General features: G+C 40.8%; 1 protein-coding gene across 1 annotated transcript in view; it reads right to left on the bottom strand.

Moving 5' to 3' along the window:
* PTPRJ (protein tyrosine phosphatase receptor type J) overlaps window positions 1–2,164 on the bottom strand; it is a 30,611-nt gene extending 28,447 nt beyond the window's left edge. Inside the window, exons 1-3 of the mRNA XM_033514966.1 lie at window positions 2,125–2,164; window positions 1,558–1,704; window positions 519–794 (exon numbers count right to left, since the gene is read on the bottom strand). Of these exons, the coding sequence (XP_033370857.1) occupies window positions 519–794; window positions 1,558–1,704; window positions 2,125–2,164 (463 nt within the window). The remainder of the gene's footprint in view (window positions 1–518; window positions 795–1,557; window positions 1,705–2,124) is intronic.
* Window positions 2,165–13,385: the final 11,221 nt, after the last annotated feature.

Below are 13,385 nucleotides of genomic sequence, written 5' to 3'. Positions count from 1 at the left end.
CACTTCCCTCACACCACTCATGGTCCAGAGGGCAGGAGGCACCCCAACAACATCACCAGGCATCTCTGGAGGCTGTTGCATCAGTGGGCAGCTAAGAGAGAACTGATGACAAGCCATTCTGAGTGACATTTACCTTCCTTTGACAGCCCAAAGGAGAAGCTTTGGTCACCACTGAAGCAGAGCTCCCAGGGAATCCAGACAAGTGGACAGGAAAGGGATGGGTATGGTTGGCAATGCAGGCAATTTCAGTTTGGTTTATCAGTTGGTTTTTAGTTTGTTGTGTGGAGTTGTTCTGGAGGGTTTTTTGTTTTACAGTGGGGAGTTAGGGAGTTTGGTGTTTAATAAGTAAATAAATAAATCAGGGCTATGTTTCTTCTATACATGAACCACTCATTCTTAGCATCTGGCCCAGGTAAGGCTCCTATTAAATTACAACCTCAGGAGGGTGGGCAGAGTCTGGTCCTGCACAGCAAAGCACAAACCACCAACCAACAGGAATACAAAAAACTGTGACTTACTTGTATACAGTTTTATGGAACTTCCCTCTCCTTCTGTCTCATTATCTTCTGCTATAGCAAATACTGTGAAGTTGTACAGGCTCCCAGGGATTAACTCTGCAATCTCTGCCTTAGTTTCACTGGATGTCAGGTTCTTCACAGGTGTATCATTTGTACCATTTACAACCTGTACCCTGTACGTGTAGGAACTGGAAGCGCTGTCATTCACCATCCATTTTAAGATGACAGAAGTCACACCAATGGATTCTGCTGTGAGATCATAAATTGGGCTGGATCCTATGAAAAGAGAAAAAAAATATTAACCTACAGGAGTATTTGCTGACAAACATTCAGCTCCTCCCTGCCATAACAGTCTCTGAAAAACAGAAATCAGCCTGGGACAACAACCAAGCAACCTTTCTCTACTGCAAGGCACACTTGCAAGCTCTGCCACCTACTCCATCTCCTCAAGCTTCACTTCACCTCAAGCAGTAAAGCTGTCTAGATGCAGCAGTGATTTCTGTGCTGCCTCAGCTGTGAGCTTTATGCAGTGTGCTGAGGAAGACTGGGACATACAAGACACTTCCTTTTTTTTTCCTGAACTGGATATCCCAAAGAGAGGAGTCTTTCTAGCTGCAAGATTCATATACCTCTCCTATACATTCATGACACAGAACATTCTGTACTAGGAAGAAGACTTTAGCTGCACCCCATCCCTTATGCATTTCAAATCTGTATGTCACAATGAGCTGAACAGTTAACCTGTAACCTAAAAAGCCATAATAAGCAGGGAAGGAAGCCCAAGTCTAACATGGATAAAACTATTCCAAGGCCATGCAGCAATCACAGTATGAAAATGTACTCCCAGTCAGGTGTGCAGACGCATTTCTTGGCCTCATTCTCTACTGCAGTAAAGTAGTTGGATCCGTGGCCCTGCAATGCTCACACTCTGAACTAGAGTTCAGGCTTAAAATGCTATCACAATACTGAAGTACAAAACACCCCGAAGATCCACATCCCAGTCACACTACAAGCCACAAACGTGTTACAGTGAGATCACCTCTTGTCTCATCAGCGAGTAATGCAGCCCTGATTACTCTTCCACCTGCAGAGGTTCTGTTCCCACTCGCAGAGTTTACTGACAAATCATCATTACTACTGGCTGCTGGTTCTGCAGTTACATTTTTTGAGCTGCAATCCTCAGAGCCTGAAAGAAGAACACAAAACTCTTTCTTTACAAAACTTCTGGACTTCCCATTTGCAGAAGTACAGTCAGTTACAGATATCATGCACAGGTCCACAGTCACTTCTGTTTTCCCAGTTCTACAGAAACCTCACTGCACATTTCCTGGTTTTACCACTTTTCCTGGTTTCACCTCTTAACTTCTGTGAGATTATTTGAACTAGATTCAAGTGATTGCTACATTATTTCAGCCATCCACTGAGTCTACACATGGGTTGGATGAAAGCTATTAAGACCTCTCTTTTCAGTACAATTTTGTTTGAAAGCAGTTAAAACAACATGCAGCCAACACTGTGTGTGTGTGTTTTCTGCATGTTTTATCAGAAGTTTTGTTTAACCGGCCATAGCAATTTTGTCTCTCCCCCTCAGCATATTCCACTCTACCCCTCTCACGCTCGTGCTCCCACAAGTAAGGAAGAACCATGGCTCTATACCTAGAGCCAGAAATATTAGATCAATTTTACAAGCCAAAGCATAGAAAGAGTTGATTCAGAGCCTAAAATTTAAAGGCTAACTCATTTAAGTCTGATGTTCATTATTAAGGTAGAACTTATTTGCACACTCTTTCAGAAATTTCTGCCACATGGAAGTGTGTTATCTTGGCCAGTACAGCAGTTCTAGACTCACTTCAGAAATTCTTTTAAAGGCATCACTTTGTGTGTCTTTTGGTTTTGGGGTTTGTTTGGCTTTTATTGCCTTTAAATATATTTTCCTATCTTTCAAACCACACAACACCTGCACTTGATTTTACCAGACCCCTCTACAAAATGAAAAGCAAAGGGAATTAAGTACAGATTTTTATTTTTTAAAAATCCTTAAATGCATTGTAGCTATTACAGTCACTAAAATAACTAAGTACATATTTTTAACTGCCATTTCTAAAACTTCTTTCCAGGAAGCTTTTTTTTTTAAATACTTTTCTGATACTGCTTGATCTTTCTCAAAAACAACTAAGATAAGGAGAGTTATATTTAAAAAATTAAAAATAAAAAAAAAAACATGCAACAGAATGATACTTACAAGAAATTGTACATCTGACCTAGAAAACAAAAAGAAATAATAGCATTTAAAATTACTGGAAGCTCAAATAAAATAAGGACTGGTTTAATTACCACGACAGGCAAGAAATCTGTTTTAAAGAGTCCAGATTTTTCAATCTGCAAAAGACAAACAAAATTCTATTGACATAAAAATAACACCAAGAAAATACACCAAACTCGTAGGGAAAAAAAATCTAAGCATGATGGTAAAATGTTAGTTTCTACATTCTAAAAAGAACTAGTTTATATAGTCAACAACAAAAAGCTTGAATGACGTAAGCTGGTTATTTTTCACAAATAAATTTATAAACCAAACTTTTAAAATCTTAGTTAAAACACAGTTTAGTTAGTACTCCTGAAGCCATCCCACAAAAAAATAGCAAATGTCAATTAGGTCTTTCTTATTAGTAAGATTTTTCCTCTCATCATTTTTCTATATAAACCTTCATATTGCTTCTCACAGAAGATTGTTTTGCACTTTCTGAACCAAACACTGAGTAGTCAAAGCTCAAAACACCTGATACATGATCTGAAATCCAGTTTACACAAGTGCACACATCCACAATATATCAGCAGTTGCCATTTAACTGCAGCCTGCAACTCCTCTGCTGGTAATACTGATAAACACACCAGAATTTTGCTTTGAGGATGATTTTTAGTCTTCAAACTTTGTACTTTACTTCCAAATAGCCATTTCCCTTCTTGTTGGTGTGAGAATTGGCCCATAAATTGTCATATTTATGTCTCTCGAGGTGGCACCACAGAATGATGCTTAAAGGAGTGAAGTAAAAGCCCCAGACTGAGGTCAGTAGGAAGCATCTTATTTAAAGCACTTGGAACTTTTGTTTTTCCTGCCCCCATCCAATTTCTTAGCTGTTTGTGCAATTCCATGAGCTGACTTGAAACAAGCAGCTACCCCACAACATACTAATGTAATGCTTGAATCCCAAATCACTCATTCTCCCCAAGCTGTCATGTTGCTGGTGCCACAAGGAGCTCCAGCAGCAGTAGCCCCTTGCACAGGTCCAAGCAGACACACCCTCAAAAAGTAGTCACAAAACACCATTAACTCTTATTCCTGTGATGGTCTCAGTGCCCCAGTAAGTAGAGTTTGGGCAGTCTTAGGCAAAAAACGCATCAAAGACCTAATGCCTGGTCTTCTGAAGCACAGCGCTATGGACAACGCAGAACACAACAGACATGACATGGGATGCAGCTGTCCTACATACAAGTGTGAGGCTCCTCCTCAACCTGAGCTTTTGAGAGCTTAGCCAAACTGCAAGGCTATTTAGGAAGTGAGAAAATATTTGCCTGCACTCAGGTCAAGAGTACTTCTGCATTCCTTCACAAAGTGCCTGAGGAAGAAGAGCTCAAGAAGGAAACAGCCACTCTGAAGACACTCCACTCTGCTGTGCAGTGTCCAGAGTACAACAGCTAAGCTGTATGGAAACAGCTGCTAAATAGTGAGCAAGAGATGAGATCCCCTGAAATGTAAGGCAATCTACAAGAAAAGCCAAAATGCTGTCATGCTTATTAAGAAAGGGAATTCACAAGAAGAACAAAATCAACAAGAAACACCACAGGGCTAAGCTTCAGCTATTTCTGCAGCTCTACAGACAAAGAATCAAGAGCCTGACATCATTCACAACCCATCATCCTTCAGTTATTTTCTCTTCTGTAGAAGTGCCTGAAAATAAACTTTCTCATCTCCTTCTCCGCAAATTTTGAGTTAGGGTCACAGCATCCTTCCTGAGCAACAGGAACAACATTGTATGTATTATATGACTGTGAAACAGGTATGCCACTAGCAAATACCCTGAACCCCTCATTTTTACCATCCTATTTCTTCCCTGCCAGCTCAAACAAGGAACATGTTGATTCCTGTTTTATGGGCATCTGATCAATTGGTAAATGATCAAGCTATTAGAAATTTGGTTGTACTGTCACATGTGGGTTTTATTAAGGATGCTCAAACAACCTCAAAAAGGAAAGTTACACTAAAATTCCTTCCACATGATTAATGAACTGCATCCCATCATTCTACTTGCTTATCACACCCTGGCAATACTCCCTCAAAATACACTTCTGACTTACCAGAACCCTATGTGCAAAATCAAATTCAAAAAAATCACATCCCACTGGCAGCAAGCAGGCCTCCTTCTGAGACTCAAAACCATGCAAAACAAATTATCCCATTCCCAAGCATCAGCCTGCCTGACTCAGTCCCTCTTTGCTGTATTTTTCAACATCAGTGATGAACCAAACTGTTCTCTAACCTGTTGTTATTACTTAGAAATTACACAAAGCATTTGTTTATAATTTCAGAGGATATTTGCACCGAACACCTGATTCTCCTTGTGTTTGCATTTAATACATCATGAGCTCTGCCACCTCTGCTTTTCTTTCTCAATGACACAAATCTCTATTACTCATATATACAGTTGGTAATTTTTTTAAATGTTATGGAGCTTTGGGTAGGGGTGGAACATCCTTAACCAAGAAAAGACAGCAAAATGCTAAATACTGGCCATTTCAACTGAAAAACAGGAGAGAAATGTATACACAAACCCATCATCAGCTATGGCAAACAAATTTTTTCGTGTGTCACACAGCCATGCTTAGGGCCTGATCAAAGGCTGTAGGTTCCAGAGGAGCTGAGGAATTCATTTGAACTTGCACAAGGTCTGTCCTGTGCATCTTGTGTGAGCAGTTTACAACTGACCAGGAGCTGGTGGGGTGTGACACATACAGAATTCAGCACCAGCCCCCTCAGGCATACACTGGGTTGCCTAACTCATTAGTCATGAGGCATCAGTCTCATGAGTAATCTTACCCAGGAAGAATTAAGGTATGGTGCAGGAAAACTTCCTAAGAAATAGTAAGTGACTGAGAAGACCAAATACCACTGATATTTGATAACTCCGAGTGAGATATTTTCAGGAGCAGGATTTAAAACATGCCAGCTCTACATCTACACTGGAGAGCCACAGGGGAGGCAGCAGTGCAAGACTTCAGCTCAGCCTGGCTCTGCTGCCAAACTGTGCCCTCTAATGGAGTTGGGGTTCCTGCTGTGGGGAAAACCCTTGTGTACAGCAGCTCATCTACCTGCTCCAGTTTTCAAAACAAACAGCATGGTTTGGTTTATGTAAATATAAAGTAAGGCTGGCTAAACAGTCAAAGAGAGCAAACCAAAAAAATCTTAGCCAAAAAAACCCTAAACCACAAATCCTTTCCACAAACACCACTTGAGGTTGCTGCTTACTGTTTCTGGTGTGCTCAGCAGTGTGTGGCCTGTGGTTCAGATGCCAAAAAACAGGTAATTAATTGCACCCCTCTCAAAGCTGATGATCTTCCAAGCGTGTACCTTTGGATCTTATCATCTCCATCCATCCATCCTCTCAGGTTTGGAGGAGTTCTACAAAATACCACCAAGCTATCACAGTGGTATCCAAAATGCTTCTCAACACCCTTTCACCAAAGCAGCAGCATAATTAATATCACTGCCCCACTAGGCAGTACCCCTGACCTCACACCCTTTTCTCCCCGCCTCAATGCCCACCTATGACTAGTTGTCCCACTCATATAGCTGTGGGCTTCAGGACAAGCCACCACACAGCACCATTGTGATGGTTCTATGACTCCAGGTATGGCTTTGCTGATGCTGTCAGCCACCACCACTCAGCCACCAAACATTAACCAGCAAAGACGCAGCAATTTGGCCACTTACAGATCCCTCTCTCACCTCTGATATTTCCTACTTAGCACAGACTTATTCTATTCCCACAGAAAGCTTTTACTCAAGATCACACAAAGTAAGTGAAAATCAAAATCGGAAAGCCCCACAGTAATGGAAATGCCCAAGTACTGCATCCACAGAATGAGCAATAGTTGCTGTTTTGCTAGGATTTTTAAGGCATCGCCTGCTATTCCACATGGGGACATCTGTCCACTTCCCTGGGAGTGCAAAGTCTAAATCAGCTGGGAGTGACACCCTTCTGCTGGAGACTGTTGTCCTGCAGGAAGACAAGGTGGGTTTTGGAAAGATTAAATGTTTCTGCCTCTTGAAACCCATCTCAGGGCTGTTCCATCTCATTCATTTCCATATTATTTCCAAATGAATGAAGTTTGTAGGCTTACAGCACTGGGCAAGAAGAATGAGTTCACCTGAGTCGGGGCACAGACCTATGTGCTTAAACCTGCATGAACCCAGATGAAGTAACATGCCTTATCTGGACAATGTGTGGGTTCTGGGGTGGAAAAAATATCATACTGGAAAATGAGTTAAAATATACTTGGGTAACATAATTGCACTATTTTCCAATTCATTTATACAATGTCATACCTTCAACTGCAAAGAACTGCCCCGCATTTAAGCGGAAAACTTCAAGTGCAAATCATTACACTATTACAAAACACAGAATCATCAAGGCTGGAAGAGACCTTCAAGATCATCCAGCAAACTGTCAAAGCAGCACCACCACAGTCATCCCTGAACCATATTCTCAAGCACCACATCCAAACACCTCTTGCACACCTCCTGACAGCCTTTAATATATACCAAGATGTGCCAAGCCAAGAAAAGCAGTTCCCCTGTGTTTACTGTCCAACAAGGAAAAAGACAATGTGGATAAAGCCTGTGTGCTGAAGGAGAGCTAAGATAACACTTCAGTTACCAATTCCAGTGGCATTTGTGGATACTTAGCCCTCCTGTATCGGGGCCCTACTACCGAAGGAGGAAATAATCAACAGGAGACTAAGTCAGAAGCTAACATTCAGTTATGTTACATAGTTTCATGGAAGAAACTATGAGTTTCGGGTTGGTTTTCTTTTTTTCCCCTTTCTAGTGTATATTTACATTGCTAAACTCACTTTGACTGTGGTCCATAACAATTCTTTGTTTTGTCTTGTTGTTTTTTTCATTCAAATTAAATCTAGATGATCTCAATTACATGATGCATTCACTTCCAATGAAAAATGGAAAATATGCTGCAGCAAGTGTCAATTCTACCTGTTTTCCCTCTGGTAGTTCAAGCAAATACTCACAGCCCAGACACAAAAAAACCACTTCACAGAATGTTTGCTGTTAGTGGGTTTATCCCAGAGTAAAACTGCTCAAATTTTAGAAACAGCATTAAGTTTTTACAAGATGTTTGGAGTCTTCTTTTAACCCTAAATGAGCAGCTCTGCTAATGAGCCTGCACAGGACCAGATGGAGATGCAGAACTCAGAGGACAGAAACATGAGCTTGTTATGAACTTGGTGGGGCTGGACCCTCCTAGGCCACGCTGCTGTATTAGGCAGCTGTGCAGAACCCTGAAACAGCCACACACAAATGTGCACAGGCTATTTTGAGCTGTTATGCAGTTATGTGAAAGAGGAAAGACTATTTCCACTTTGCATTTATTCATATTTTGCCCCTGACATTTTTAAATTCTGACTTCCCTGAAGCAAACCTTTCTGCAAAGAGAGATCAAATATAATTTTTTTTCACTGGCTTTTATGAAAACATACGAGGACATTCTGGTCTGTGCAGCAGCTCCAATTAACTAAAAATGCTGTGGAAGACAAAACCTTGTAAGTAAACCAAGATGAGACACCAAAAAGATATTTGTGATGGCACATACTGGAGCAAGCTCTTTTTTCCTCTCTCAATTCTTCTGCAAGTTTTACCTGTATCTGCTTTTCAGATGGCTAGTCTAGGAGCAAGGAGTTTTCTGGGCAACATATCCAAAATAAAGAGAAAAAATACAGACACCAAAACTCAAACATGACAGCATTGCAACTGACAGCTCTCTCACCACTGACCCCAGAGAACACCATTGGATTTACTTCCAATGCCTTCCAGTTTAAAATATTTAGTTTAAAACACTTCCATGCAGCCCAGTAGAAGTTCTGTTTCTCCCAGACTTCCAGGTCCTGATTAATTGCAGGCATTAAGTGCTGCAGACCACCTCACAGTAGGATCATTCCTCCAACTGAGGAAACAGCAAAACTTCAGCCCAAAGAAAGGCTGAAAAGCTTCAACAAGCTTAAATAATTCATGTAACCCAGTAAGTTGTACAGGTAATTCAGAGACCATCCTGGTGAAGGAGGTTCTAAAGAGAACAGTGTGCTTATTTGACAATGGCAAGGAGGAATATTTGAAACCACTAAACCCCAAATTGTTATCCCACTCAAGTTCCATGTCATATTGTGCTGGTTTCACCTGGAGCAGAGTAAATTTTCTCCACAGTGGCTGGTGTGTGGCTGTTTTGGATGGGGTACTTGGTTGTTAGCTGAGGTTAAACCATGACACAACTGACATGGGTTAAACTGGAGATGGAAGTGCAAGAGCAGGGCTTGAATTGGAAAACAGCCTCCTCTTCTAAGAGGAACTTCCAGTTAACACTCCAATTTTTATTTATTTTTTTATAACTGAGGAAGCATCAACATTTATTTTATGTGGACAAGCCACATTCCTGCATACAGCTCAAGAGCACTATTTTTTCACTCTGAATCATTACTTAGGCACACCCTGGAAGAAGCAGGATATAATGAAAAAAAGGAGAAAGAAAAGAAATATATACCCGGGTGGCAATGACACAACACTCACTGTCGCCAAGTCAGCAGGGCTGGCCACCCAGGCACCATGGAAAACGCTCACCAGAGCCAGCAGCTGCCTGGCCTTTGTAGCTCAGTCACAAAAAGGAGCAGCATTTCCTGACAGAGCCCTATTTCACATCTGCTCAGCTGAGTGCAGTCAGGCCTCTCAAGTTTCTCTTATCACAACGATATTTCACCATGCTGTGCCAGACACTTTGGACTCTGCAAAGTCTTTGCTCAGGGAAGTGTTAAAAAATACTTTACAAGGAGAATAACATTGAGCTGGATTTGGTTTGAGAGTTTTCCAAGTAAAACTAGTTGTAAAGGGATTTTAAAACTCAAAGCTCTAAAGCTCAAAGACAACATCCAGAAAGATTATTTATACTGACAAAAAAAGACCAAATTTTTAATCTATGACACCCTGTCTGGTGGCGGGAGAACCATGGCCTGTGAAAGTCTTCAGTCTTGCTCATAGAGCTCAAAACTGTCTTGTTCACACAGAAAATCCTTTCTTTTTGGGGAAGCCTTGATGCTGGTACATACATGTTTTGCTCTTTCCTGCCTTAATTATACACTTTTCTTAATACAGTTTAACATTTTGTCCTTACCAGGGTCCTGAAAACTTCCTAATCCAAAAATCTATGAGTTGTGCAGCTCAGAGAAATCAGCCTGTGAGCCCTGCCCAACACAGACTTCTCAGGCTTCTCACCCTTCATCTCCTCCTTCACGCTCCGTTGCTGTTTATTACCATTCATTTATGCTCCTTCAGGACGTTCAGTTCTAACTCCCTGTGAAACGTGCCACTAGAACCCAAAACAAATTTTCTGTATGGCACTGCCTTTGCCCTGTAGCTGGGTAAATCTTTCCAGAGGGAGGGAGGAAAGCGATCCTCCCTCCCCATCCCCGAACAGCAGCTTTGGAGGAGTAATGCAGTTTGAGACCACAAGAGGCCCCAGTAAAACCATCTAACTTCAACCCAAGTGACTAACAGCAGGGAAAGATGCCTGAATTCCCATAAAAGCTGGCATTCTGGAAAGCACAAGGCTAAGATTGACCACATTTAGAGTGTAAAATGTGGATGCAGATGTCAGCATCGCCTCAGATGCAGATTGTCGGAGATAATGACATCAGGCCGAGCCGGCTTGGGCAGACTCAGCATATCTTCAAGCATCATAAACCTGCCACAAGGAAAGAAATTTCATGCAATAAATTACTGGCTTGACCTTAGACTTTCTTCACAGTGCTTATTTACAACATATCACATCTTCACCTGCACTGGCTTACCGTGAACCTACATTTTTTGAAGGGACCTAAAAGCAAAGTAGCTTGACTTCCTCAAAACAAATGCAAAATGCCTTACAGCTAAAAATGTGACATGAAACCTTTTCTAGCTCCAAAGTAAAGCACAGATCTGGCTCATCTACAAGGATCAGATTATCACAAACACAAACGATTTGATTAAACAATGTTTTCCCGTATGTTGTTTTCACACGCAGCACCATGGGGCTGCAGGGATACCCTTGGGGTTTGCCTGCAATCGTCAGCCCATTGAATCCTTTAATTAATTTAAACTGTAGCGAAAGACAAATGGACTGCAAGAGTTCAAAACATATAGTAGTACTCCTGGGAGGGAACAAAAGATCTCATTGTACAGCTCCACCAAGTTCATCTGGGGCTCTTGTAGAGTCTCTCTTTCCCTCCTCTTTGAACAGAAGCTGAATAGAAGCAGAAATGAGAACTGGCTCTGCCATCACCCCAGTGCCAGACTCGTCTCTGTGAATACACTGAGGCTGCATGAGAAGTTATTCACCGACAACAACATGGGCTCTCTCTCATTTACCACTCAATAGACACATTTCTCAAAGGTCAACTTCATGGCCATCTGGGAGGACTGGCTACGGTGGAAAAAGGCTGGATGGTGCAGGGTCAGAACCAGAGATCAGATCGGCACTGCAGCCTGAACAGCTGCAAACTTTTTATTCTAGAAAAATAATACCCACGGCTTCGCCCTCCTTCCAAGACACATGAAGGAGAGCTCCTGCTGACCCGTATATTTGGCATAGCTCTGATATAGATGAGACAGCTGGTAGCTCATTTCAAACTCTTAAGAGGAAATTGTTTATTACCAGTCTGGAAACATGCTCATTTCAAATACATTGTACATTTTATAACTGTTCAATGTTTGCTTAGCCTGGTATTTCACCTGAAAAAAAGAAAGCAAACCAAACCTAGAAAGCCTTCAAAGCTAAGAGTCAATTTCCCCAATATTTTGGTCATCCTTTGCTTAGGGTAATATCACCAGACATGGCTTCCCATAGTTTCTGGTATCTCCATACACTTATGAATTTTCTCCGACCTACACTACAACCCAGACTACAAAAACTTATCTCTTTGTATTGCACGGTCTTGGCAGACAAATCTAAATTTTAATAAAAGATTACTGAAGAAAATCTTTTAAAAATTGCAATTAAGTGAAACACAAACAAGACAAAAGACAAAATTAATTAAATTTACCTCAACTTGTTTTATCACTAAATGGAAGATCCACTACCAGTGAGTTTAATGATGAAGCACAACTATTCCAACCAGAAATTCACACTCCACTTGAGGATGGTTCTTGGAAATTTTAAATGCACAAGATTTTTTTTTAATTTTTTTTTATCTCTATACAAGTTCTGTTTCTGATGACACATCCATGCTTTTATACAGGCAGCCTCCTGTTTTACAGGCTGCCTTGAGAAAACACATTAAATGCACTTTGAAGTTTTATTAGAAGTACGGATGCACTATTAAGAATAATTGTGTCACACAGGCCTGCACAGCATCTGATAGTGTTGCCCTAATAGAAAAGCAGAAAGGGGAAGCAGCAAGTGCAATACCATTCTCCAAGCATTTTGGCATATTCTCCCTTTGGCAAAGTCTGTAGTAGCAACCATTGCCTCAACTATGGCCAAAAAAAGGGTAGACATTAAAAAGTGCTAATACTGGTCAGGCACTGACTCTGCAGAAGACACTGGGGGTAAGGGAGGGTTTCATCAGTACTTCTCTTTTTCCTACCCATGCTATTAAGCCCTTTAGTCTAATTATTTTTTCAAGCACATTAAGGACAGTTAGAAATTCAAATGGAGGGATGTCCCTGAGGTATCTGCAATATATTTTAATCTCTCTGAATATGTCTATACAAAATGGCAGAGTAAAAGATGAGCAGCAGATACTATAATCAATCACAACTCCTCATCGTTCCTCTTCATTTTTGCTGCTCTTCAGCAACACATTTACACTTCCTTCAATATCCTTTGACTCAAATTGAAAGTCACAAGAGTAGATTTGATTTGATTTCACCCAGATTATATGTTCAGTGTCTTTGAAACAATAGATGTGTTCTCTTTTGCCCCTCTTTGCCCTCAACAGACCACAAACATGGAAAGTGAAAAAATATTATTGCTTCTCTAGAAGGTTTCTAACCTTGAGCTAAACTATAGAAACAGTTTCTCTGCACCACTGCAAAATGCCTGGGAAACCCTGAACTTCATGATTTCCAGACAGATAAATTTCTTTTTGGCCTGATGTTTGGTGTTTAATTTTTTATACTTTGCAATAGCTAAAGCATAACAGCTCTATCATATCCAGGGAGGAATCAAGGACATACCCAAAGCTAGGTAGCTAGAGCACATTCACTGCTATAATTTATTTGCCCATAAATAACCCCACAAAACCAACCAAACAAAAAAAACACCCACAAACAAAAACCAACCCAAATCCCCAAAAAACCCAAAACCAAATGAAAAAACCCCACCAAACCATTGCCTCCTCCTCAGAAAAAAAAAAAAACAAACACAAAAACAACAAACCAAATCAAACAAACAAAAAATGCACAAACCAGTAAGGCTGTGCAAATGCTCAAATACTGTATTAGAACACACCTAGTCCACAAACGGAACTTTGAATTATCTGCTAAAAATATGCTTCTGAAGTTTCTCATCTGCATCTTTAAGGCTGACAAGTACCAAAGCTCTGACTAGA

Source organism: Parus major, chromosome 5 (genome assembly GCF_001522545.3).
Source record: "Parus major isolate Abel chromosome 5, Parus_major1.1, whole genome shotgun sequence".
Lineage (NCBI taxonomy): Eukaryota > Metazoa > Chordata > Aves > Passeriformes > Paridae > Parus > Parus major.
Note: the sequence above shows the minus strand (reverse complement) of the source record. Positions and strands in the feature narration are given on the sequence as shown.